The 27,547-nt window shown below is 39.9% G+C and overlaps 1 protein-coding gene across 2 annotated transcripts in view; it reads left to right on the forward strand.

The window, feature by feature from the left end:
* The window catches only part of LOC122553126 (ubiquitin carboxyl-terminal hydrolase 53-like), a 98,090-nt gene that overhangs the window by 8,265 nt on the left and 62,278 nt on the right, over positions 1 to 27,547 (forward strand). The window contains exons 2-8 of one of the 2 annotated variants that reach the window (XM_087985777.1): positions 1,105 to 1,230; positions 4,552 to 4,644; positions 5,749 to 5,883; positions 10,233 to 10,346; positions 15,465 to 15,547; positions 15,629 to 15,734; positions 23,130 to 23,276. In XM_087985777.1, the coding sequence (XP_087841903.1) occupies positions 5,860 to 5,883; positions 10,233 to 10,346; positions 15,465 to 15,547; positions 15,629 to 15,734; positions 23,130 to 23,276 (474 nt within the window). In that variant the 5' untranslated portion in view covers positions 1,105 to 1,230; positions 4,552 to 4,644; positions 5,749 to 5,859. The remainder of the gene's footprint in view (positions 1 to 1,104; positions 1,231 to 4,551; positions 4,645 to 5,748; positions 5,884 to 10,232; positions 10,347 to 15,464; positions 15,548 to 15,628; positions 15,735 to 23,129; positions 23,277 to 27,547) is intronic. The other variant, XM_043696686.2, reaches the window with a different exon arrangement.

The following is a 27,547-nucleotide window of genomic DNA, read 5'->3' on the forward strand; positions in this document are numbered from 1 at the left end:
CTAATTTATTATAATCTCACTGAAGTTATAATCCAATTAAGCATAATGAAAATTTTTATCATATGAAACAAATCATATGCAACTGCAAATAGTTAGCTTAGTATGAATGAGAAATGTTTTCTTTTAATATGCTGAAATCATTAAGACTCACCAACTAATGTTGGCATAATAATAAAGCTGTTGGATACTGAAGATTTGTCTGACCCATGAAAGTGCAATGCTGACTTTATGTAGAGTACTCCAATACTGCAATTTAATTTTCTTCCTCTTGAAAGTCTTGGTATTTATCAGTATAGTACAGCTGACTTTGAATACACTGTGAGAATTGTGGGTATTATATGTGCACTTACTGAAACAGACCATCAATTAGGGAAAAGTGTTCATTCTGATTTGTAATGGAAACTCTCTTTTTAAACTGGAAAAAAAAACAAGAAAATAAATTAAGCAGTACGACATCAGGGAGCTAGTATTCCAATTGAACATGAGTTAATGCTGTGTGCAATTTTCTGACATTATTAATCTCAAATATTTCAGTATTGGATGTATTGAATTGGCAACACAATTTGTATTCTCTCTGGAATGTTATCTCGTAATCCAAAACAAAACAAGATGATAGAGATCTGAAACAACGGCAGAAATTGCTGGAGAAATTCAACAGGTTTGGTGGCATCTGTGCAGAGAAAACCGGTAACGTTTTGAGTCCAGTGATCCTCCTTTTTTCTGAAGAAAGGTCACTGGACTCGACATGAACTGTTGTTTTCTGTCCACCGATGTTGTCAAACATATTGAATTTCTCCAGCAATTTCTGTTTTTGTTTTGCTCATTATAAGTTCATTTGACCAGTTCGGTATTCTGAGTGTTAATCATCATAGCATTGTACCAGGAGCAACTTTGTATTTTACCTTTATCAAGTACCGTTGTGGTAACATCTCGGTACCAAATGCATTGTCATATTTACGCCTTTTAAGAATTCTTAACTTATTTGTGTGATCACTGCATTTATTTTATTAAGGATAGGCAGAATTAGCTTACAGCTGTAATGAACATTTTATATGTGCATATGTCTGTCAGTTTTCTCAGATTTCATTGGTATTTCATTGACAGGACTGTCAGCCAATGGGATATGAGATGTGGTAGAACCCAACCAGCATTCACCTAAGGCATGTCACAAACCCCTACCAATTGGGATAGGAAGGGCAGCTCCTAAAAATATTCAGCTATTTTGTTCAGGTAGGTGCTGCTATTCTGAATTATTTTAGCACCCATCATTTCCAAATAAATACCACTGTGCTATAATCAACCTCTACTTCCCTGAGACTGTCCGTTCCTAGAATCTATGTTTGATTCCTTAAATTCAGCTTGCACTTTCCTAAGCTGCATTGATAAATGAATCACTGCCTTTGAATTTTTACTAGATTGGCCTTATTTACAAACTCAGTGCACTGAAATGAAGTTGAATTCATTGGTTTCTGACTTCATTTCATAAATCATATGGTCTATAATGCAAAATGGAAGGCAGTAGCAGCAAATAAAAGAGATTGATGGGCAAAATTGCTATTGAGGAGAGAAAAATGAAGAGAGGGAGATCCTTTAATATAGAAAGGATTTAATTGAGAAATGTTACAGTAATAAGAAAGGCAAATATGCTCTGGATTGAGGATAGGATGGATGAAGGATTGGGATGCTCTTGAAAAATAGGATTTCCCTTGGCTTTCTTAGAACCATTTTAAAAAAACTTTATTACACTGTAATATCCCATATTTTATGTGTCATATGTGCTAAGATGCATTACAGCTTGAAATGGTGAATAACATTATTGGAGAAGGATTAATTTAATCTATTAGTTAAGATTCACTTATGAAGGGATGAAGATTCTTCACTTATGAAGATTTCCTGCCAGGAATTTATTTATGAAATTAAATAGGAAATGCTAGATATATCCAGCAGTTCAGGCAAAAATCTTGGAGAGCTAAGCTGTTGATATTTCTTGTCTGACTTTCCATCAGAACTAGTTTATGAAATAAAATATTGCATGGGTGTTGCATATTAAGGAGCTTAAATATGAATAGATTGAATGAGTCTTAGCATCTGTAAGTTATCTGACGTTTAAACACGACTTGTATGTACAAAATTTTATGTAAACTGTATAAAATATCCATGAACATAATATTAATTGTCAACTATCCAAACTTATCTGGAAGAAACAATTTGTAATGAAATGGAATGCTGATTGGTTAAAGTTATTCACTGGGTATGGTGCTACTATCATAACTCACTGTAGTAGGATTAAGCCAAGCTGCATTACTCCTGGAGTCATCACCCACGTTAAAGATTTTAAAAGGTACATAAAGGTTTCCCAGTTTACCTGGCTGCTGGACCCAGACTGACAAAGAATGGATCAGATTTCTATACTAAATAAAAATGACTAATTGTAACAAATAAATAGACTCCAGCTACAGTTAAGAATTGTCTACTAATTACTTCAAGTCCTAATCCCCTTTAAAAACTGCCCTATTATGCACAAACAAACATAGACAGTATTTAATAGAAAATGAATTATGGATGTTGGGAACACTGGGAATGCAGTTCTGTGGTGGTTGTTCATAGGCTCTGTTAAGCTGATTCTTATGATTCTTGTGCTGGTCAGAACTCAGTCTCCCACTTATCCTTCTCCAGATGATTCTACTGGTTTGCAAGGGGCACACGGTAGCAGCGTCACTTTTAATGGCTATCTGACTTAAAAGTCACAGCTTACATCAACTGCTGAAGGAAAGATAAATTGGGTTCCTTTAGATTGAAAGTGGTTTACCCCAGAGAACAGTTTGAAAGCTCCTAAGCTGGTTTCTTCTTAAAACTCTATATCTTGTTCACAGCCTCAAGCTGCTCAGCTACCTGAGAACCAATCTGGCAATTGTTTGCAGGCAGAAGGCCTTTGTCATTGGTAACTAGTCACTAGTTTACAAACCAATCCTTTATTTGTTGCTAACCGGTGCTCCATTCATAGGAGGGTTGTTTGGGAACAGAGGAAATGTGAGGTGAGATGTCAGGTTGTTGGTCAGGAAATGAAAGGGATTATTTGTGTAGTTACTGGGAACTTCTGCACGGATTTAATCTGTCTAACATTCCAAGGTTATGAATCAGGTAAGTAAGACTGATCTTTCAGAGCTCCTGAGATGTCAGCAGAGACATTAGATCAGCGTCTAGGGCAGCTGTGGAATCTCCCATTGGAAGTTTAAACTTCCAGGGCAATTCTGTGGAGTCACTCCATTCAGACTACGTGGCATTGGCACGTCTTTAGGGGTACATTGAGTATCTGGAGGTGAGAAGATTTGGAATATAATATCTAAGCATTCTTATCCAATTTCTTAGTTACAAATTCCTTTCTTCACTATCAATAGTCAATCTATGCATCTTCTTGAATTGTCGTAGATGTTGATGCAACAACATGTACATTCTACTGTATTTTATTGAAAGTACTGCTTCTCCCACCTCATTAAGATTCTTATTTCTGCTTTGCCTCCTTAAATGCTTTTCTTTTCCCTATCTGAACAAAATTACACTTACTGGAGAATGTTTTACAAACACAGCAAGCCTTTAGTATCTCCAACAGAAACAATTTGTTGGAGAAACTTAGCAAGTCTGGCAGCATCTATGTATCTTATGCTGACCAATCTGATGACGACACTATAAAGTGACTTGTGAGCAACTTGTTTGACTATAGAAGATATGAAAGTAGTATAGTATAGGAGAGTTCATTGACCAATATTCCTCTTCAATTTTGTCGTCTTTCTCAAAAACTGGGATACAGAAGTAAATTATTCGTCTTGATAATGATAGTCTAACTCTATGCAGCACAAGGATTAAATCTGCAAACCTCTTTACCAGAAAGGAACATTTGCTTAGTGAGCAAATAAGTTATGATGTGTGGGAAACTTTTGTGCCTGGAGTGTTTCAAAAACCTGTTTGAATTAATGAGGAAAGTGATATTTTCCTACTTGTGGACTATAGACTGGAAGTCATTTCGGTACGTTCTAGAGCATGTGCATTCCCATGTGATGGCTTGTAGGAAGTTCTGTTTGCTCCTGGAAATCATGTTTGGAGACATTGTGTTGTGTAAACAGAAGCCCTTTTAAACTAAGAATGATTTGAGATTCCCTCTGAAGAAATACATTGAAGGGATGTTTTAGGATTTTGTGTATCTTTGAATGTTTATCTTCAATGGAAGTATAATTCATGAAAAGATTACTTTTTCATATCTCGGGACCAAATACATTTTGTAGGCACTCTTGGTCAGTTTCACCATTGAAGTGATGTAGGAATGAGATCAGAAACTTCTTTCCACAGTTGTGAGGATTTGGTATACTCTGCTTTGGAGAGTGATTGAAGGCAGATTGTGTAGGACGTTTCAAAAGAGTTGGATATATATTTGAAAGTGATGAATTAAGAGGCCTGTGGAGACAGGGATTGAGAATGGGATGAGCTGGGTAGCTCATATGGTTGAATAGCCTCATTATGTACTGTAAATTCTATGAAGTCTCTCTTGCCTTCTAGATTCTGTGGCACCTGGACATTTTCCGAAGGAGTTTGAGACTGCTGCCTGGACATGTATGCTCAGGAAATGCTTGCATTTTTTGTGCTTTGAAGGTAAATTCAGTGTTTAGCATTGCGATTATTACAAACAGTAATTCTAAATTATCCACTTGTGATTGTGGTATCTTATTCCTGCAGTTAATTTTGGTTTTATTTAAGTATTTTAACACATTTTCTTAGATCTAACTCTGTGAAAGCTGCTGCTTAATAAGTTTACCTATGTTTTTATTAAATCTCAGAATTTATCATTTATAAATTGAAAATGTTCTTGAATGAAAGGATTACTTTTGCAAATTTCTGAAACCATTTCAAGGTTTCACCCATCCATCCGATAGGATGGAGACCAGAATTATGTGCAATATTCCAAAAGTGACCTAACCAATGTCCTGTACAGCCGCAGTATGACCTCCCAACCCCTATGCTCAGAGCTCTGACCAATAAAGGAAAGCATGATAACTCAGTAGAAGTTTACTTGAATCTAATGAATTTTTTTTTTGCTTATGGGCAAGATCCAGGAAGTCAACTTACCTGAGGCAATTCCTCCCTATTGCATGATTTATCAGGAATTCGGTTTTATCAATAGTGTTGACATGTTCTTTTGATCCACCTTTTCTTGCTCCCTCTCAGGACCAAACACACACAACTCCTCATCTGCGTTATTGGAGACTTTGTGCAATTTTTTAATATTCAAATTATTATTTCCTCAGTGTAAAGAAAAATGTGAAACTCTCAAAGTTTCACTAACAACTTCAGAATTTGTTTTCTTACAAAAACTTACCAAGATGCTAAATGTATTAAAATTTGAACCCATATCAATTTTAAAAACAAGGGATTTACATGACAGCTTGGTTCAGTACCCTCTCTTTCAGATAGATTTTGTGATTTTGTAATTTTGCTGCTGCAACGATTGCTTGAAATGAAGCTTGTTTATTGCACTAGTTTGCAGCTTTTTTTCTTTATACTGTGAAATTGTAAGGCACACTTTAACAAGTAGCCCTGTTAATCATGTTAGATCCAAGAGAGATTCATGCAGCATCCTGAAGGCAATTTCTGCCTGTAGTTTCTTTGAAAATGTAGTTTATTTAATTCTTGTTTCTTTGTTTAAAAAAAAATGCATTTCATCCACTTTTTCAAACCATTTATGGTATTTCCTTGCAGAATATATTTGTAGAATTTCGAAACAGTAGGGAAAAAGCCCTTCCCTCTGATATTTTGCGAAATGCTCTGGCTGAAAGTTTTAAAGACGAACACCGTTTCCAGCTTGGTTTAATGGATGATGCAGCAGAATGCTTTGTGAGTATCTCATTTATTTCAGTCTGTTTATTTATAGAGCCATTAGAGATTTGAAACAGAAGAAGGACATTTGGTCTGTCATGTTCATGGTGATTCTTAACACCTGAAATTCTCATCTTCAACTATCCATCTTAACTCCCTTTTTTAATTATTAATGCCACCATTTTTATCAGGGTGGAATGTTCCAGATCCTGGGCACTCAAAGGGGACAAAAATGCCAGTGATTTTAAATCAGTTACCACTGGTTATTGTTTCCAGTGCCGGAGGGCGTATAGTGCTGAAGAATAATCATATCGGACTGGACTTAACTCCGTTTCTCTCTCTGCACATGTTACCTTTAACCATCTCTCAAGTCGGGGAAAATAATCCTAAATGTTCCAATATTGTCTCATAACTGAATTTTCTTGTGCATGGCAACTTGTTTGAGTTCCCTTTCCACACCATTACATATCCCTGAGCTGTCAATCCAACTGAAACCTAACCAGTGATTTTTAAAATTCTAATGAGACCTCTTTACTTTGAATTATTATTCCATTACTTTAAAAGCCAAGTAACCCTATAACCTTTTACAAAAACTGTCTTGTCAAATTACTCAACCACAATTAAGAATTTGCATAAATTAACACTGAAGTGTGTCTTTCACGTGAATTTTTCACAATCTGCAATTTGCAAGATCTTGTCTCTATATTAGCTCTCCAGTCCATCACTTCATATTTTTCTACATGGAACTCTCTCTATGTTTCTGCCAATTTCATCTTTGTCACCCTAGTCCAGAAATCAAAGAGCATAATGACCAAATTAAATGTGAAGTCTACACATAATAGATTGTTAATTAACAGGGGACAGACTGAGAAACAAAGACATGAGTGAATGTCTAAAGCAAAAAGTAAGATTTAAAAGGCAGTATAGGATAGCAGTAAAGTAGAAGGCACAATATATGTCTATTGAAGTTACTTATAAATATCTGGGATAAAAGATGTGAAATTTGCCTACTGATCATGTAAGATTATTGAGCTGCTATGGCAGTGGTAAGGAAGGTATGGGGAGTTAATAGGAAAATAGACTTCATTAAATTCAATGTACTGAAAATCAGTTAATAGTCAAGGGTATTACTGGAATATTGAGACAACTGCAAGAATCAGTTAAACTATTCGACGATGGCTTGGGGTGGTGGGGGGAAAAATTGTTGATTTTTTTTTTAAAAAGGGTAAACAAAATAAAAATTGTTAGAACACATGCAATGCAGTTCCCAACTCTCTTCCCCCACCCCCACCTGGTGGGCAGATGGCCAACTTGTCAGAAATGCTTCCCCCAGCCCTGACTTCCATTCCTGACATTGAAAAAATGACAGCTGGATTTTGGGCAAGGCCTTTGGCTGTTCTTTCAGACTACTGGTGACTCCTTCACTTATCTAGCTGCTCACTGCTCCTCCAGTCACTACATTGTTTAAAGGCTCACTTGTAAGCCTATCAGAAACAAACTTGGGAAAGAACCAGCCTATGACTGGAGAAATAGCTTCTCGCCATTTTATTCCACTTTCTGAATGGGGTTGACTTTGCTCTGATTGGCCACCCCATGAGTGAACTTTCCTGGAAGATTTGGAGGTGTATTTTCATGTGAATCACGAATTAACCTGTGTGCAATTAACCACAATTAATATATAATTCAGAGGTGAATTTCAGGCACACATCACTCTTTGGATAGACAAGGTTTCTCCCCAGCTTCTGTCTAATCCTTCTCTGAATTACATTAACTCCATGCCCATTGGTTATTAACTGCCAGATTAAGAGAAATTAGTAAATTTTATGCATTTTAACTAGACATATAATTTTGCACATCTCATTTAAATCTACCCTCTGCCTTCTATTGCAATGAAAACAGTCCTGGCATATCCAGTCTTTCCTTTTTAGTTAAAAATTTCCAATCCTGACAACATTTTCTAAGTCTTCTCTGTAGTGTGATCAAGTCTTTTCTGTAATTATGATTATCAGAACTATGTGCAGTACTCTTTATTTAGGTCCTAACCAAAGCTTTAAGCTTTAGTCCAAGTATAAATTTCCTCCTCTTGTGTGGTGTGCTGTGCTTGTTAGTTGGGAGTTCTGCATGCCAACATAACCATCTTATCTACTAGTCTTGGTATATTCCATACTTTCTATTCTGTTGATGTAGAGGACCCAGTGTTGGACAGGGATGCACAAAGTTAAAAATCACACAATACCATGTTATGCTCCAACAGGTTTATCTGGAGGCACTAGCTTTCGGAGCGCTGCTCCTTTAACCGCCTGATGAAGGACCAACCCTCCCAAAGCTAGTGCTTCTAAATAAACCTGTTGGACTATAACCTGGTGTTGTGATTTTTTAACTTTTGCCATATTATTATTTATTACCCTTTCTTTGGATTGAATTCCATTTACCAGTCTCCTGGCAACTTGACCAGGCAATTAATATCTTCCTGCAGTCTGCAGCTTCATCACTAATTACAAAATATTTTTCTATGCCCTCTTTTTCAAGTTTTTTTCTCCTTTTTAACATGGTTTATATAGTCCATAAAATACTTCTGATTAGAAAAGCCTATTTTTTAACTTTTGAGTATGGGCTTCAGAGGTAAATGATTTTGCAAACTTCTACTTCCATTTCAACAAAATATAAATGTTCATTTTACAGTATTCCGACGGCAACAGTGCCTCATTGTACTTGAGTGTAGTATACTATATGGGAACTGTTGGCCTTCATTCATGTCCTTGAATGTTGTAAAGACAAAAACTAATAATCCATTGATACAAGTAACATCATTCTGCTTTTGCTTGATCCTAATATATTCTTATGCCATTAAACTTAGCATTTCTCACCCTTACATTCACTGAAACATGGCAAATGAATGTGACAAGTCTTGAAATTACCCTGGTTGCTTTTGTTTTATTTTAACATAACATATCTTTGCTAATTTTTACATTTCTTTGAGTAGCATAGTACCAAAGGGAGATGCTCCATGGACATGAATAAACGTGATGAGACGCAACCAAATAGAGTCATAGAGATGTACAGCATGGAAACAGACCCTTTGGTCCAACCTGTCCATACCGACCAGATATCCCAACCCAATCTAGTCCCACCTGCCAGCACCCGGCCCATATCCCTCCAAACCCTTCCTATTCATATACCCATCCAAATGCCTCTTAAATGCTGCAATTGTACCAGCCTCCACCACATCCTCTGGCAGCTCATTCGATACACGTACCACCCTCTGCGTGAAAAAGTTGCCCCTTAAGTCCCTTTTATATCTTTCTTGTCTCACCCTAAACCTATGCCCTCTAGTTCTGGACTTCCTAACCCCAGGGAAAAGACTTTGTCTATTTATCCTATCCATGCCCCTCATAATTTTGTAAACCTCTATAAGGTCACCCCTCAGTCTCTGAACTTTAAGGATGTAGAAATAAATATCGTTGTGAATATAGACAAAGTTGAAATGCAAACTGAAAACAAGAAGTGATTCATCAGTGGTTGTTTGCCTGACGGGGAAGATTAGATTAGATTAGATTACTTACAGTGTGGAAACAGGCCCTTCGGCCCAACAAGTCCACACCGACCCGCCGAAGCGTAACCCACCCATACCCCTACATTTACCCCTACCTAACACTACGGCAATTTAGCATGGCCAATTCACCTGACTTGCACATCTTTGGAGTGTGGGAGGAAACCGGAGCACCCGGAGGAAACCCACGTAGACACGGGGAGAATGTGCAAACTCCACACAGTCAGTCGCCTGAGGCGGGAATTGAACCCGGGTCTCTGGCGCTGCGAGGCAGCAGTGCCGCCCATTAAGAAAATAGTAAATATTACAGAGCTGTTCTCTGTTCTGAGGAAGGGTGACTTGACCCAAAATGTTAACTTTGCTTTCTCACCACAGATCTGCTGAGCTTTTCCAGCAATTTATTTTTATTTCTAATTTACAGCATCTGCAGTTCTTTCCGTTTTTATCAGGAAAATAACAATATTGCCAATAGTGTAATGTTTTATTGGAGAACCAAAAAGTGAAACTATTTCCCCTTTAATGTTTAGAACAGATTTGTGTCTGACCTGGTTCATTTATGATTAGAATTATATTGAACACAAATATGTGAATTTGGCTAGATATCCTTTTCCATTCTACAACTATTTTTAGTTGCTACCAGGTTTATTAAGGAATACTATGGGGGGAGGTAAAAAGCTTATGTTTTCATCTTTGTGTGTCTGGTGTTTGAGCAAATAAGTCCAAATTTGCCAGTGTTAAGACCGTTTTCTCAACCTAAAATGGGCCAGACATCAGACCAGGCCCATGATTTTGATGCTTTTATTTTTATTTTTTTTAGGAGAATATTTTGGAGAGAATTCATTTGCATATAGTTTCAGACACTGAAATGGATACATGCACTGTTAAATCTTGCATCACCCATCAAAAATTTGCCATGACTCTTTATGAGCAGGTGAGATAAAAACTTTCTATCCAGAAAAATATATGGCATTTAAAGTGATTTAGTTATAATAAACTTTGAAGAAATATTGATTAACTTTGATGGAAAAGCTGGATAACTAATGTGTGGAGTAGGAATATATGTATAAAGAAAAGGTTTCCCTATGAAGGGCTATGGAAATTGTACTGAAATAGCATTGTTTTAACTAAAATTGACAGCTTTCTTTTGGATCACTGGAATATATTGATTTATTTTAAGACAATGGACATTTTCTGGAAATATAAGCTTGCTCAAGAAAGGAATAATCATGAGCGAGCTGTTAGGACTAATGGCCAACACATTTCAGAAATGTGTGTTTATAATCAATGGCTCAAATATTGTTGAGGAGTTGCCTTTGGGGTTGCAGGCATTTTGTGAGTAGTGAGGGTTTGTGTTCTTGATAGAGATGTGAAGTAACTGGATCACTTGATCATCTGTGGTTGGTAAATTAAGCCCTTGTGGGAATGAGTGCAAGCTTAGCATGTTAAAATGGAAGCTAGCTACTGAGGTTGGACAGAGTAACGAGGAGAAGTATCCTCTCAGGCAACCAGAAACCAGAAAACAATAACAATAACATGGGATTCCAAGGGGAAGGAGACACTACATTTTGTGTATTCACAAGCACCAGACAATGTTACTTGCCACTTGTCAGCCTAAGCCTGAATATTAACCAGATCTTGTTGCATTTGAACATGGACTGCTTCAGACTCCTTCGATACAGAGATATTGAGAACAAAATATTTTTTCTGCCTGACACTACATCTGTTAAAGTCCAAAGGAAGGCATCCAAGAATGACTGAGAATGTACTAGCACTGGTCCTTTTGAGGTCTCTGTTTCTTCATTGGTTCAGTGAACGGCAAGCTCCGGCATGGTTGCCATTAATCTTTGTCAAACACCCGTGGTCATGAAGGATTGCATTGTTCCCAGTGCTGTAATTAAACCTGTACTGTTTCCTCGATCCAGAAACTTAGTTGAAAATTCAGCTCCCTCAGCCTAGCTATAACGAATAAAAAATAGAAAATGTCTATAACTTTTCACCCGAACTAGTTCAGACTTGAAATATAACTGTTTCCTAATACACAGATGCTGCCATGCCAGCTACATGTTTCCAACATGTTTTAATTTCAGTTTTCCAGAATCTGCAGTCAACATTTGTACCAGTTGGCTGACCAGTAAAATTGTTTATTCAGTTGAAATTAAAGAATCTGAAAGTTCCACAAATGATCACCTTGATCCAAACATTGATTTGGCTCTTAAGAAACAGAATACAGGAAAGAGATTGCTTACTTAGCGGCGTGGTGTAAAGACAACAATCTCTCCATCAACGTCAGCAAAATGAAAGAGCCAGTCATTGACTTCAGGAAGCAGAGTGAAGGGTTTTGTGTACAAATGTGCTGAGGTGAAGATGGTTAAGAGCATCAAGTTCCTGGGAGTGATACCCAACAATCTGTCTTGATCCACTCACTTTGATGCAACAGTCAAGAAAGCACATCGGCATATACTTCAGGAGGCTAAGGAAATTTGTCCCATCCGTAAACACCAATATTTGTAGATGCACCATCGAAAGCATGGTAATTGGATGCATTTCAGCTTGGTACGGCAACTGCTGCCCAAGACTGCAAGAAACTACAGTGAGTCGTGAGCACCGTCAGTCTGTCCATTGACTCCATCTATGCTTCCCACTGCCGCAGGAAGGCAACCATCATGATAAAGACCCCTCCCATCCCAGTTATAATCCCTTCCACCTTCCTCCATCGGGTAGAAAGTATAAAAGTTTGAATACTTGTATAAATAGATTCGAGAACAGCTTCTATTCTGCTGCCATCAGACTTGAATGGATCTCTCAATTTTAATTCTGACCTCGCTCTTCCTGTGCATCTTCTCTGTAGCTGTAATGCTCTATTTTGTACTCTGGTCTACTACCCTGATGCACTTTGTATGGTGTGATCTGCCTATATAGCATTGAAAATAATACTTTTCACTGTATCTTTTAATATGCAGCAACAATAACTTAAATTAATGCCAAGTGCAAGTGCTCTTCTTAACCAATTCATAGGATTGTTTTCTTTAAGCTCAATTCCTGATGGCTACCCAAAAGCAGTTAAATAATGTCATGGAAATAACTGAGGGTGCGGTTGCAGTAGTACATCCAGTGAATTTGAAAGTGTGCATGGACAAGAGTGTGGGTAAAGTTGCCATACTCTTAACAGACCATAAAGCTGCTGTCTTATGGGGTAGCCAGAGGATCACTATGCCTCCAGTAAGGGAAGAGGTTGAGAAGGAACGTCCTTCCTTGTAAAATCAGCTGGTTCAGAAATTGAGCCCACGTTTTTGATGTCACTCTGTGTCACAAACTAGTCATCCAACCAACAGAGCTAACTGACCCTCCCAGTATTAATACACAGAATTCTTTTTTAAAAAGTACAGATTCATATACTAAATGTGAATTTGCTTAAACCAACAAGATTTCTTCATGCTTATTTCTGAGATTTCTAATCTGACACTCTGGTAGTCCTTTTGGTCTGGCACCAACACTACTTCTGGCTTCCTGAAGAAGCTGCAGTGCTTGAAGCTCTTCTCTTCAAAAAGATATTCTTGCTGCATCAGTGTAAACCTTTCACTAAGCTTATTTGATCAGTTTCCAAATAATCTTCAACTTCTACAGGCAGCAGCATAATTGGTCCATGAAAAGTCACTGTAGTAGGCCACATGGACATACCCAGTCTTGACTCTGAAAGAAGAATTATGAGGAGCATGAAAACTCTAATACTGACAAACCAGCTGAAACTACACCAACAGGTAAAACAGTCATCTACACAACTGCTTTCCATCTCCCCATTTGATGTTGCTCGGTGCTTTTAAATTTTCTGAAAGCTCCCATTCTGACCCCAATACATGATGTCTGACAAATGCCCATCCCAAGACTGCCACATTTCATAGGTACAATCTGAATATTATTGTAGTGTTCCCATTGCAATGTTGGGCATCCACCATTCTTATCAACACCACCCAGAAGGCAAAATGGTCACTATAATTAAATTTATAGTTGTAATTGAATTGTTAAGAGGAGCAACTTGGCACAAGCTTTCAATGCATCTTGTGTTGGAATGTGAGTCAAAATCACATTCAAGTATAATATTCAAATAATTAAATATCTCCCATGTTTTTGTGTTGCTACGCAGATGGTTTCCCTTAGAACAAGAGCAACTCGTGTGCTACTGAATTATGTATTATGCTATTTAATAAAGTGCATTATATATGGAAATGTTTAGGCAACATCTTTAGTAATCTTTGCTGAAGACTTATTTCAGCAGTGCTATGTGGTATGATTACGTGCAAAACACTTCTAGCTTTGGGGCAGAATCTTATGAGGGTCTGAGCAAAATGAACAAATGGTAGGAAGATCTGAACATTAAAATGGCCCTTGCCAAACTCTCGTTGTGTTTGTATGCTTTTTTCAGACAGTATGGTAAGACTCTCAAGGCAGTCGTGAGTTTCTGATTGTCATTAATGCGGTATTTAACAATATTAATAATAGCCCAACCCCCTTCAGGTTATGATCTTACCAAACTGCATGCAAACTAGCCATTGTACATGGAAACTAGAGCAGGTCTATGGCAGGTTTAATTTGCAGCTTATTGGATATAGGAACCTGCATCTTGGGGCATGCTCCATAGACTCAGCCACATGCATCCCACATCCATGGTCATCAGCGTTGAACATGTGCCAGCCTGTATGAACACACGTGGCCTCTCTGTCTACTTACAGGAGACTTCTGTACATCAATGCTGCACTGGGAACTATCACTGTCATAGTGGGGCAAGGACACCATGTTCCGCGTCAAGCACCCATCTGACGGACATGATCCTGCCGCATTTCTGGAACTTTTGCTTGTTGTCATAGCGCTTACTTATTCTGAGTCTATCTGGATACTCTCAGTATTCTTGTCTTTTGCACGTACCATCTCAGTGATAGAAGACAGACTTGTACTACTGCTGTTTTGTCGAGCCATTTACTGCAGGCACAAAGCTAGGAAGCATGTCATGATTGTCAGCAGCCTCAGTCCAGTCAAGAAAGGTGGGTTTCGCTCAGGGGATCCCAGCACATTAAGTCAGGGGCCAAGCCATCCCTAAGCCAGTCAGAATTCTTCACTCAAAATGGACAATACAGCAGCCATGTTCTGCCCTACTGTCAGCTGTTATACACCTGGAAAGAGAGAGAGGCAAGTATTATAGAAAACAAAAGTGGGTGGCAGCTAATACTGTTGGTGCAGGAGAGAAGGATTCCCCAATGGACGAGTTGGCCATGTAGAGGGCAAGGTGTATGCGTCATTGACAGTGGCAGAGCATGAGCCTTGGAAGGAGGTGAATGCAGTAGCAGAGAGAAAGTGAGTGTGAGATATTGGGAAGAAGATGGTGACACTTATACTGACAGACCGAAGAATTCTATTGGTCGTCTTCCTACAGTGCTGGACCTCCTTGGGTGACTGAGACTGCTTTATCCTGGGTAGCAACCTCTGACCAATTGGTAGTGTCTAGTGTCATAGCCTCTACTGCTGGTTATGAAAGGTTTGGGAGAAGAGGAACTGTCTGTGCACAATCCAGCAGGAGCTAAAGAAACCATCCTGCAAAGCAGGGTGCTTATTTTTCTCCTGTATGCATGTCCAAGGCAAATGTTAGGAGCCTTGCATAACAGCTGTCGACTGACTCTGCTCATCTGGGTGCATACGGTCTTTTAAAGGTGGCTTCGGTACAAGGAATGCCGTTCAATTCCAGGATGTTGCTTCAGGGATACCTTATGGTAATGTGTGTTGGAAACCTGACATTTTAAATGGCTGAAATATCATTTAATGTGGTGGGTTTGATAAGATAAGGTGAGAAAACACTCTGCCTCCACCAAAAGCATCACAACTTCGCCAAAAAAACATAAGATTCAACCCTTGAAATTTTTATCCTTAGAAATACATTGTTGCCCTGATGAGGGCGTTCTTCTGACTTGCATCTGTTTTTTGGTTCAGGAGAACGGTGTTTTGACAAGTATTTTGTCCGTATTATTAAAATTAGCTTATCTCGCTTTTGATCTTGCCCTAGAGTGTGTGTCATAGCTGTGGAGCTACTTCAGATCCTTTGCCATTCACTGAGCTGGTACATTATGTATCAATTACAGCACTGTGGTGAGTAAAATTTTGTCTTTTTCTCAGCTAAAATGTCAATAAATTATTGAACATTAAATTGAGTAATTATGAACTTTTTAGTAATCAGGTTGACAGGATGATAGAGAGGAATGAACGTCCCAGGCCAGAATTGTTTGCGGAGCTACTTCGGGCAGCAAGCACTATTGGTGACTTTAGGAATTGTCCGGTAAGAATATTTAAGTATTATACAGCATCTAGTCCTTCAATAGTTTTATGAAAACTGAAAATATGATTTATGTAGCTGCATACTGTTAGTTTGTCTGTTCTACTGTCTTTACCTGATGGATCTATGTGTAATAGTTTGGAATCTGCATATATGTTTACATGGTAACTCATGTCCTATGTTGTGGTTTTTTTTTTAAAAATGTTCATGTCCATTTAATCTGCTTCCATTTTATTCTGGGTTTCAGACTTGTTTTTGATCCCCATATTGGACTTGGCCTGGGGCACTTTCCATAAAAGTTACTCAGACGACATGTCAGCAATAGATTGTGAGCTTCACCTGTTTTTTTTTTAAGGTTTAAACATGTAGCTCAAACTCTGGGTGCAAGAGTCCTGTATCTCATCTGTATTTAGGACATTGGTACTTCTGCATTAGTGATCTTTCTAGGCATGTGTGGTAGTTGCTTGAAATCAGCTCATTTACTGAAATATGTAACAGTGCTCACCTGTTTCTGGACCTTTGCACAAAATTGTTTGAAAATCTAGATGGTGCATAGTACATACTATGCACCCACCCATCCACAAAGTTGCTTTGGCTTTTCTGGGGGCACTGTGTCCCCACTCATACAATCTCATCCCACTCTCCAGTACTCTTACAACTCGTTTGTCCAGGTCCCAATCTTCTCATTCCCAGGCTTCATTTCTCCAACTCTTCTCTGGAAAGACAAGTCAGGGCAGGACGTATGCACTTAATCGAAAGGTCCTGGGGAATGTTGCTGAACAAATAGACCTTGGAGTACAGGTTCATAGGTTCCTTGAAAATGGAGTCTCAGGTAAATAGGATAGTGAAGAAGGCATTTAGTATGCTTTCCTTAATCAAAGCGTTGAGTACAGGAGTTAGAACATAGAACAGTACAGCACAGAACAGTCTCTTCAGCCCATGATGTTGTGCTGACCATTGATCCTCATGTATGCACCCTCAAATTTCTGTGACCATATGCATGTCCAGTAGTCTCTTAAATGTCCCCAATGGCCTTGCTTCCACAACTGCTGCTGGCAACGCATTCCATGCACTCTCAATTCTCTGTGTAAAGAACCCGCCTCTGACATCCCCTCTATACTTTCCTCCAACCAGCTTAAAACTATGACCCCTCGTGTTAGTCATTTCTGCCCTGGGAAATAGTCTCTGGTTATCGACTCTATCTATGCCTCTCATTATCTTGTATACCTCAATTAGGTCCCCTCCTCCTCCTTTTCTCCAATGACAAAAGTCCGAGCTCAGTCAACCTCTCTTCATAAGATAAGCCCTCCAGTCCAGGCAGCGTCCTGGTAAACCTCCTCTGAACTCTCTCCAAAGCATCCACATCTTTCCTGTAATAGGGCAACCAGAACTGGACGCAGTATTCCAAGTGGGGTCTAACCAAAGTTTTATAGAGCTGCAACAAGATCTCATTACTCTTAAACTCAATCCCCCTGTTAATGAAAGCCAAAGCACCATATGGTTTCTTAACAACCCTGTCCACTTGGGTGGCCATTTTAAGTGATCTATCTACCTGCACACCAAGATCCCTCTGTTCCTCTACACTGCCAAGAATCCTATCCTTAATCCTGTGCTCAGCTTTCAAATTCAACCTTCCAAAATGCATCACCTTGCATTTATCCAGGTTGAACTCCATCTGCCACCTCTCAGCCCATCTCTGCATCCTGTCAATGTCCCGCTGCAGCCTACAACAGCCCTCTATACTGTCAACGACACCTCCAACCTTTGTGTCGTCTGCAAACTTGCTGACCCATCCTTCAATCCCCTCATCCAAGTCATTAATAAAAATTACAAACCGTAGAGGCCCAAGTACAGAGCCCTGTGGAACACCACTCACCACAGACTTCCAGGCAGAATATTTTCCTTCTACTACCACTCACTGTCTTCTGTTGGCCAGCCAATTCTGTATCCAGACAGCTAAGTTCCCCTGTATCCCATTCCTACTGACTTTCTGAATGAACCTACCATGGGGAACCTTATCAAATGCCTTGCTGAAGTCCATATACACCACATCCACAGCTCGACCCTCATTAACTTTTCTAGTCACATCCTCAAAGAATTCTAAGGTTTGTGAGGCATGACCTGCCCCTCACAAAGCAGTGTTGACTGCATTTAATCAGCCATGCTCTTCCAGATGGTCGTAAATCCTATCCTTCAGAATCCTTTCTAACACCTTGCAGATGACAGACGTGAGACTTACTGGTCTGTAATTGCCGGGGATTTCCCTCTTTCCTTTTTTGAAGAGAGGAATTACATTTCCCTCCCTCCAGTCCTCAGGTACGACTCCAGTGGAGAGCGAGGATGCAAAGATCTTCGCAAGTGGCGAAGCAATTGCATTTCTCGTTTCCCAAAGCAGCCGAGGACAAATCTGGTCCGGGCCTGGCGACTTGTCAATCTTAATGTTTGACAAAATTTTCAGCACATCAGCTTCCTCTATCTCTATCCATTCCAGCATGCACACCTGCTCTTCAAAGGTTTCATTCACTACAAAGTTCATTTCTTTTGTAAAGACAGAAGCAAAAAACTCATTTAGGGTTTCCCCTACCTCCTCAGACTCCACACACAAGGTCCCTATGCTATCCCTGAACGGCCATACTCTTTCTTTGACCATTCTCTTATTCCTCACAAGTGTAAAATGCCTTTGTGTTCTCCCTAATCCGTTCTTCCAAGCCTTTCTCGTGCGCCCTCCTGGCTCTCCTCAGACCATTTTTGAGCTCCTTCCTCACCTGACTGTAAACCTCTAGAGCTGAGCTTGACCCTAGCTTCCTCCACGTTATGTAAGCTACCTTTTTATTTTTGACGAGAAGCTCCACCGCTCTCGTCATCCAAGTTCCTTTATCTTATCACTTCTTGCCTGTCTCAGAGGCACATACTTATTCATCACTTGCAACAACTGTTCCTTAAACAGTCTCCACATGTCTATAGTGCATTTATCATGGAACAATTGCTCCCAATCCATGCTTCCTAACTCAAGTCTAATCGCATCATAGTTTCCTCTTCCCCAATTAAATATCCTCCCATTTTGCCTAATCCTCTCCTTCTCCATAGCTCTGTAGAATATGAGGCAGTTGTGGTCGCTATCACCAAAATGCTGTCCCACCACAAGATCTGACACCTGCCCCGGCTCGTTTCCGAGCACCAAGTCTAGAATGGCCTCTCCCCTCGTCGGCCTGTCAACGTACTGAGTTAGGAAACCCTCCTGAACACACCTTACAAAAACAGCTCCATTCAAATCTTCTACTCGAAGGAGGTTCCAATCAATATTGGGAAAGTTAAAGTCACCCATTACAACAACCCTACTACATCCACACTTTTCCAAAATCTGCCGACCTATGCTTTCTTCCATCTCCCTGCTGCTACTGGGGGGCTTGTAGTAAACCCCTAATGAGGTGACTGCTCCCTTGCTGTTCCTAATTTCCACCCATACTGACTCGGTAGGCAGATCTTCCTCGACAATGGAAGCTTCTGTAGCTGTGATACCCTCTCTGATTAGTAGTGCTACACCCCCTCCTCTTTCCCCCCCCCCCCTCCCTATTCTTTTTAAATGCTCTAAACCCTGGAACATCCAGCAACCATTCCTGCCCCTGAGAAACCCATGTCTCTGTTATGGCCACAACATCATAGCACCAGGAACTGATCCATGCTCTAAGTTCATCACTTTTATTCCTGATACTCCTTGCATTCAAGCAAACACACTTTAACTGGTCCCGTGGTTCCTTCCCAGGAAAATCCTTCCCACTCGCTGGTCTACCTCTTGCTATTGCCTCATCTGCATCAACTCTCACCTCCGGTATACAGCTCAGGTTCCCACCCCCCTGCCATACCAGTTTAAACCCCCTCGAACTACTCGAGCAAACCTACCACCAAGGACATTGGTCCCCTTCCAGTTCAGATGCAACCCGTCCTTCTTGTACAGGTCCCACCTTCCCCAGAAGGCATCCAAATTATCTACATATCTGAAGCCCTCCCTCCTACACCAGCTGTGCAGCCACGTGTAAAGCTGCGCCCACTCCCTGTTCCTTGTCTCGCTATCTCGTGGCATCGTAGTAAACTAGAGAACACTACTGTTTGTCCTGCTTTGCAGCTTCCATCCTAAGTCCCTGAAATCACATTTTATATCTTCAATCCTTTTCCTGGCTATATCATTAGTGCCAATATGTAACACGATTTCTGGCTGTTCGCCCTCCCCTTTTAGAACCTTATACACCCGATCGGACCCTGGCACCAGGGAGGCACCATACCTTCCGGGAATCCCGATCCTGACCACAAAATCTCCTGTCGATTTCCCCTAACTATCGAGTCCCCTACCACGAGTACTTTTCTATTCTGCCCCTTTCCCTTCTTTTGCCACAGTGTCAGGCTCAGTGTCAGAGAACTGACTGCTATGGCTTTCCTCTGGTAGGTCATCTCTCTCTACCCCCCCCCCCCCGCAGCAGTATCCAAAACCATATACTTATTGCAGAGGGAGTTGGGAGATCATGTTGAGCCTGTACAGGGACATTGATTAGGCCACTTCTGGAATTTTTTTGAGTGCAATTCTGGGTTCCTTCCTATAGAGATGATGTTGTAAACTTTGGAAGAATTCAGAAAAGATTTACAAGAATGTTGCCAGGGTTGGAGGTTTTGAGCTATACAGAGAGGCTAAATAGGCTGGGGCTGTTTCCTCTGGAGCGTTAGAAGCTGAGGGGTGACCTTGTAGAGGTTTATAAAATCTTCAGGGGCATGGATATGGTAAATAGACACGGTCTCTTTTCCCTGGGGTGAGGAAGTCCAGAACCAGAGGGCATAGGTTGAGGGTGAGAGGTGAAAGATATACAAGAGACCTTTCATAAAGGTCGGAATGAGCTACCAGAGGAAGTGGTGGAGGCAGGTACAATTGCAACATTTAAAAGGCATCTGGATAGGTATGAGTAGGAAGGTTTTGGAGGGATATGGGCCAAGTTCTAGCAAATGGGACTAAATTAGGTTGGGATATCTGGTCGGCATGGACAAGTTGGACTGAAGGGTCTTTTTCTGAGCTGTACATCTCTATGACTCTGGTCCCAATCACTTAGCTTCCTCAAATGCCACACCCACTCCTGAATGTTAACTTATAATAATGTGGCTTGTGGAGTTTTAAAAATATTTTTCATGGTATGTGGACATTGCTGGCAAAATGCCCATTCCTAATTGACCAGAGGTAAGTTAAGCGTTAACCTTGGGGCTCTTATGATGTGGTAGTCGTGTCCCTATTTCTGGGACAGAAGGCCTAGGTTCAAGCCCCACCTGCTGCAGACATGTGACATTTGAGCAGGATGAATAAAAATATTCACCTCCAAATTGCTATAGGTCTAGTGTCACAAGTAGGCGAGACCAGGTAAGGACGATAGTAGAATTACCAAAAAAAAAGACACACAAATACCAGGTACAGACACATTATTGAATCTGCACTGAGTAACTATTGCACTGAACCATTAACTGGCTTGATCCATTGACCTGTCTTAAGCATTCATCCACTTTTCAGCTGGCACCTTATTCCCAACCTAGCTGGCAAATAAACCTTGTCATGGTGACTTAGAACATAGAACATTACAGTGCAGTACAGACCCTTTGGCCCTCGATGTTGCGCTGACCTGTCCTATCAATCGGAAGCCCATCTAACCTACACTATTCCATGTACGTCCATATGCTTGTCCAATGACGACTTAAATGTATTTAAAATTGGCGAATCTACTATCATTGCAGGCAAAGCATTCCATACACTTACTACTCTGAGTAAAGAAACTACCTCTGACATCTGTCCTATATCTATCACCCCTCAATTTAAAGCTATGTCCCCGCGTGCTCGCCGTCACCATACTTGGAACAAGGCTCTCCCTGTCACCCTATCTAATCCTCTGATTATCTTATATGTCTCTATTAAGTCACCTCTCAACCTTCTTCTCTCCAACAAAAACATGCTCAAGTCTCTCAGCCTTTCCTCGTAAGACCTTCCCTCCATACCAGGCAACATCCTAGTAAATCTCGGCACCCTTTCCAAAGCTTCCACATCCTTATAATGCGGTGACCAGAACTGTACACAATACTCCAAGTGCAGCGCACCAGAGTTTTGTACAGCTGTAGCATGATCTCATTGTTCCGGAACTCGATCCCTCTATTAATCAAAGCTAAAACACTGTATGCCTTCTTAACCCTGTCAACCTGGGTGGCAACTTTCAAGGATCTGTGTACCTGGACACCTAGATCTCTCTGCTCATCTACATTACCAAGAATCTTACCATTAGCCCAGTACTTTGCATTCCAGTTACTCTGACCAAAGTGAATCACCTCTCACTTGTCCGCATTAAACTCCATTTGCCACCTCTCGGCCCAGCTCTGCAGCTTATCTATGTCTCTCTGTAACATACAACATCCTTCTTTACTATCCACAGCTCCACCCACCTTAGTGTCGTCTGCAAGTTTACTAACCCACCCTTCTACGCCTTTAGCTAGGTCGTTTATAAAAATGACGAACAGCAATGGACCCAACACCGACCCTTGCGGTACACCACTGGTAACTGGACCCCAGGATGAACATTTCCCATCAACCAGCACCACCTGTCTTTTAGCAAGCCAATTACTGATCCAAACTGCTACGTTTCCCACAATCCCATTCTTCAGCATTTTGTGCAATAGCCTACTTTGGGGAATCTTATCGAATGCCTTGCTGAAATCCATATACACCACATCAACCGGTTTACTCTCATCTACCTGTTTGGTCACCTTCTCAACCTACCCTTCACAAAATCATACTGACTATCCCTAATCAAATTATACTTTTGGGACCTTCAAACAATTTGACTTCTGAAATGCAGAGTATGGGGAAAGGGGGTGGTATTATGCAGTGTCCTTGGCCTGCAATGCTTCGCCAGTGTTCTGGTTGTCTCCCTGATTTCCTCTGATGGGCAAACTTGGGGACGAGTCAAATTTGGAAACCTGGCTGTAAAAGTTGACAATGGGCAAGTAGGTAGTCTTTGAGGATTACCTGTGATTGAGTCTGTTCCTGTAGTACTAGGAAAATCTAAGTTTGTATATTTTACAGAAGTTCACTTTAATGTAAGTTCCTTTGTATTTAGTGTTAATTCAAGGTTTGCTATGATTTACTGTGAAGCAAGTTTTTCTAAAGATTTTTGATGCAGCTGCGATCCTGGCAATGTACGATACAGACAGATATTCAGGATTCTGTTGGATGTTCTTTCCTTAGTTCATTCTGCAAGAATTTTGTATGATTATAAATATATTTGTAAGTACTTTTATCCGTTGACATGCAAATTCAACATGTTGGCGTAAACCTTTTGAATGATAATTGTAGATGTATTGAGATTTCCTCTCTTCATTCAGAGTAATTGCGGACAGAAGATAAAGATTAGACGTGTGCTAATGAATTGCCCAGAGATCGTCACCATTGGTTTAGTGTGGGATTCTGAGAATTCCGATCTCACAACAGATGTCATTCGATATTTGGCACCTCAGCTGTCTCTCCCTGGAGTAAGTCTCATTGTCTCATTTCTAATTATTAACTATTGTTTAAAAGTACAATAGCAAAATGTCCAAACTTACAAAACTTTTTAAAAAATAGTTGTTTTAAGACCAGCTTAATTGCCTTTTGCAAACCAAATGACAAAACACCTATTCCAAACTGACTGAAATTGTACACTTGTGACCTAGAAAAGTCTTAACAGTTTTGTTAACTGTTAAAAAAGCCTTTGAGTCCTTCTACTAAACTAAAAGTACCATTTTAAAGATTTTTGTTTAGGGTTTTTCAACCTTTTTGATATCTTGTGACGGGTGCAGGATGCTTCATTTAAAAAAAAAAGAACGGTGAGCCACTTGCTCTGTTGATTCATCAGGCTTCCTGGTAGAAACATGAAAACAGGAATAGGTTACTTAGCTGAATGAGATAATGATTGATCTGTGACCATTATTTCATGTACTTATCTTTTACCTTTATTCCTTAATACCTTTAAGTAACAAAAATCCATCTGTATCAGTTTGTGGAAAATATTTCCAAACATTTATTATCCTTTACACATTGAAGTATTTCCTAACCTCATTTCTGAAATATCTAACTTCAATTTTTATGGTATGTTCTCTAGTCAGAGATGGTCCAACCAGCATAAATAGTTCCTGTCTATTCAGTCTCCCTCAAATCTTGCAGTCCAGGGAATAACGTAATCTTAAATTAACCCTGGAGTCCAGCATATTGACCCATCTGCTTCGGGTGGGAGGAGGAACGGATGAGGAGAATCTACATTTTGTTTTGACATGAAGGATTCTTGAAGAACTGAGTCTTGGCAGGGGGGGGATTTCTGTTTTGTTTTAAAATGCTTATTTACAAAAAGAATCATGTGACCAATTTGCCTGAGAGATAAGCAATAGGAAAAAAAGGGTCAAGCCATCGATTGTGGGGGAAAATGGTTTGTGTGCTAGTTTTGAGTGCGATGAGAATAAACTGGCTTGAGGTAATGTCTCTTCCCAACAGAATTCAGTTTAAATTCTATGCATTGACTGTTGACTGAAGGACTGTACAAGCATTGACTTGAATTTCTGGGATATCCAAGTTGATAGAATGTTAGTTTTGTGTCCAAGACTCGAGAGTTAAAGACTAGTAGAACCAGGTAGTTATGATTTTAGTTGGATATGTTTAAGATGCCGTTGACTTCGTGTTTGTAACTGGGATGATTGGATGAGATTTGAAAGGGCCATCTACATCAAAGTGAATAGGGTATAGATATCACAACCAATATACAAGTCCTTGAAATAGTACAAAGTTCATGTAGTTAATCTTTCAACTTTTGAGAAGTCTCACTTTACTTATTGGAAGTGTACTCTAAATGGGTGTAGATGGAATGCAATATTAAGAAACGTCAACTAGTATAATTAACAATATTCATACTTTAACTATTTAGAACAGTGTGTTAGTGTACTTTGATTTTAGTGCAGTAAAATTCTGTGGTATTAAACTGTGAATCATGTAATTTTATTCTTTTAATAAATACCTGGGTTTTCTCATTCCACAAAATCTAAATAAACGTGTTATTGGCCTTACCTAGATAATAACACCAGGTATCATTCTTTTAACTTTACATTGACTTTGAAGGGAGGCAGATTATCTTTCTTTCGCTTATGGTGTCTAGAATTGAGCACTGCATTCCAGGTATGATCTCATCAGGGCTTGTATACCTGCAGCATGATTTGTAGATCATTTCATTCTAGTTCTCTAGATATGACCACAAGCATTCCATCAGCTGTTTTAATTATTTTTATCTGCCCATGAAATTTTTGATTGAGGTCCAAATCTTTCTGGGCTTTCACTGCTTCCAGCCTTTTGCCATTTGAAAGAATTCTATTATATTTCGGTCCAAATTGATGATCTTATCTGTAACCTATATTGAAATCCCTTTGCCACAATTTTGACCATTCACGTAATCTATTAATATGACTGTGTGTAGTTTTACCCCTCCAATTACACTACTTACAATGCTGCTGAACTTTTAAATCATCAGAAAACTTGTCTATCTCTCCATCTTGAATAAATAATTAGCAAAAATAGGTCAGTGCATTGCATATAGGAGTAGCTGTACAAAATGTTGATAAGGCCACATTTAGAGTACTGTGTGCAGTTCTGGTTGCCCTACTGCAGAAAGAATGTTATTAAACTAGAAAGAGTGCAGAAAAGATTTACTAGGATGCTACCTGAAAGATTTGAGTTACAAGGAGAGCTGGATAGGAGAGATCATTTTTCCTCTCGAGCGTAGAAAACTGAGGGGTCACATTATAAAGGTGTTTAAAATCATGAGGCATAGATAAGATAGGTAGCCAACAGCTTTTCCCTATGATAGGGGAGTCTAAAACTAGAGGACATAGTTTAAGAAGGGAGAGGTACAAAAGTGTCCAGGGAGCATTTTTTTCACACAGCATCGTGAGTGTCTAGAACAGGCTGCCAGAGGTAGTGGTGACAATTTCTTCATTTGAGGAAGATTTAGACAGGTACATGGATGGGGTAAGTATGGAGGGATATAAAGCAAGCGCAGGCGAATGGTACTAGTTTAATTGTGAAAACTGAATGGCATAAACAAGTTGGACCGAAGGGCTTGTTTCTGTGCTGTTGACCTCTGACGCTACAGATGCAGTAAACAGTTGAATTCCCAGTACATATTTCTGTCATTGCCACTGATCCCAGTCTGATAATTGGGGTGGCTCTCGTGAATCTGTCTCAAATGTTTTTTGACAGTAGTTCCACCACAGAACACACCAGATGGCCTCCTCCTTTAAAGACTGCAATTTTCCCTCCCACGTGGTGGTTGATGCTCTCCAGCGCATCTCATCCATTTCCCGCACCTCCCGTCACCACTCCCTTACCACCGATGCCTGGAGGAAGAATGCCTTCTCTTCCACCTCGGGAACTTCCAACCCCATGGCATCAATGTGGATTTCACCAGTTTCCTCATTTCCCCTCCCGCCCCCCCCCCCCCCCCCGCCACACACACACTTACCCCTGTTCCAACCTTCCAACTCAGCACCGTCCTAATGACCTGTCCCATCTGTCCATTTTCCTTCCCACCTAGTTGCACCACCCTCCCAACTGACCTATCGCCTTTACCCCTACCTTCATCCACCTATTGCACTCAGCTACCTCCTCCCCGCTCCCCCCCTCCTCACACTTATCACTCTATCCCTGAGGCTCCAAGCCCCTTTCCTGATGATAGGCTTTTGCCCAAAACATTGATTTTCCTGCTTCTCGGATGTTGCCAGACCTGCTGTGCTTTTCCAGCACCTCACTATAGACTCTAATCTCCAGCATCTACAGTACTCACTTTCACCTAGTGTTTCACTTTATTCAGAGCTCTGTACAAATACAGTGCAGGCCGTTGTGATGGAATTAAAACCAGAATTCTTTCTTTCTTTAATTCTTATCCAAATAAAATCATAAATTCTCCTTTGTGCCTTGCACTGATTTCCTAAAATAGTTTCTTCCTAACTGCTTAGCCATGTGGAAAAAACAATCCTGAAATTATTTCATTAGGAGTCCTGATTTTTAATCAAACACTTAACTTGTTAAACTTTGTTAAAGGAATTCCATGTATCTGTTATCTCTGCCGCTGATTCCCACTGTGAATCATGACTTCATATTACTCACTCTCCTTTCAGAAATCCTCTTTATTTATTGCGGTGTCCCTCACCTTGTAGCTTAGAATTTCAGGGATACAAACACTTTCTGTTGAACCTTCTAACTATGAATTGCATTTTGTTCCAGCACATTTTCTCTTATTTCTTCCTATGCTCTCTTCCCATCTTATCTCTTGACCTGTAGTACAGTGTAGTACAGAAGTTTTCTGGATATCAGTTATTCAGTACAATTAATCAAAAAGCTTTAGATCTCCAGTGAGTATATTTCCTTCACCATGTAAATTTTCAATGAACTACATTCTTCAACTCATAGCTACCTTTCTCTCTTCCTCTTTCTCAATGCTACTATAGCTCAATGATGACCAATGCCTATACTGAGCACCTGAGAGCCTTTCTTCCATCTGTGGAATGCAAACTCCATTGTTTTGTGTTGGTAATTAGACTTGGAAATGCAAACTATTAAATATTATTCCAAGTCATTTACTTCCTGCTGAGTTCCAGTGAAAACCAAACTTTTTTTGCTTACTGGGCTGCCTCCCCTAGGGGTTACTTTTATGTTGAAATCTTGAGTGCTCTCTTGCCTATCTGTTTTTAATTCCATTGTCACCTTTTCTTTAAGAAATACCAAG

This window comes from Chiloscyllium plagiosum, unplaced genomic scaffold (genome assembly GCF_037043375.1).
Source record: "Chiloscyllium plagiosum isolate Xiang-an unplaced genomic scaffold, Cpla_swu_hap1 HiC_scaffold_1, whole genome shotgun sequence".
Classification (NCBI taxonomy): Eukaryota; Metazoa; Chordata; class Chondrichthyes; order Orectolobiformes; family Hemiscylliidae; genus Chiloscyllium; species Chiloscyllium plagiosum.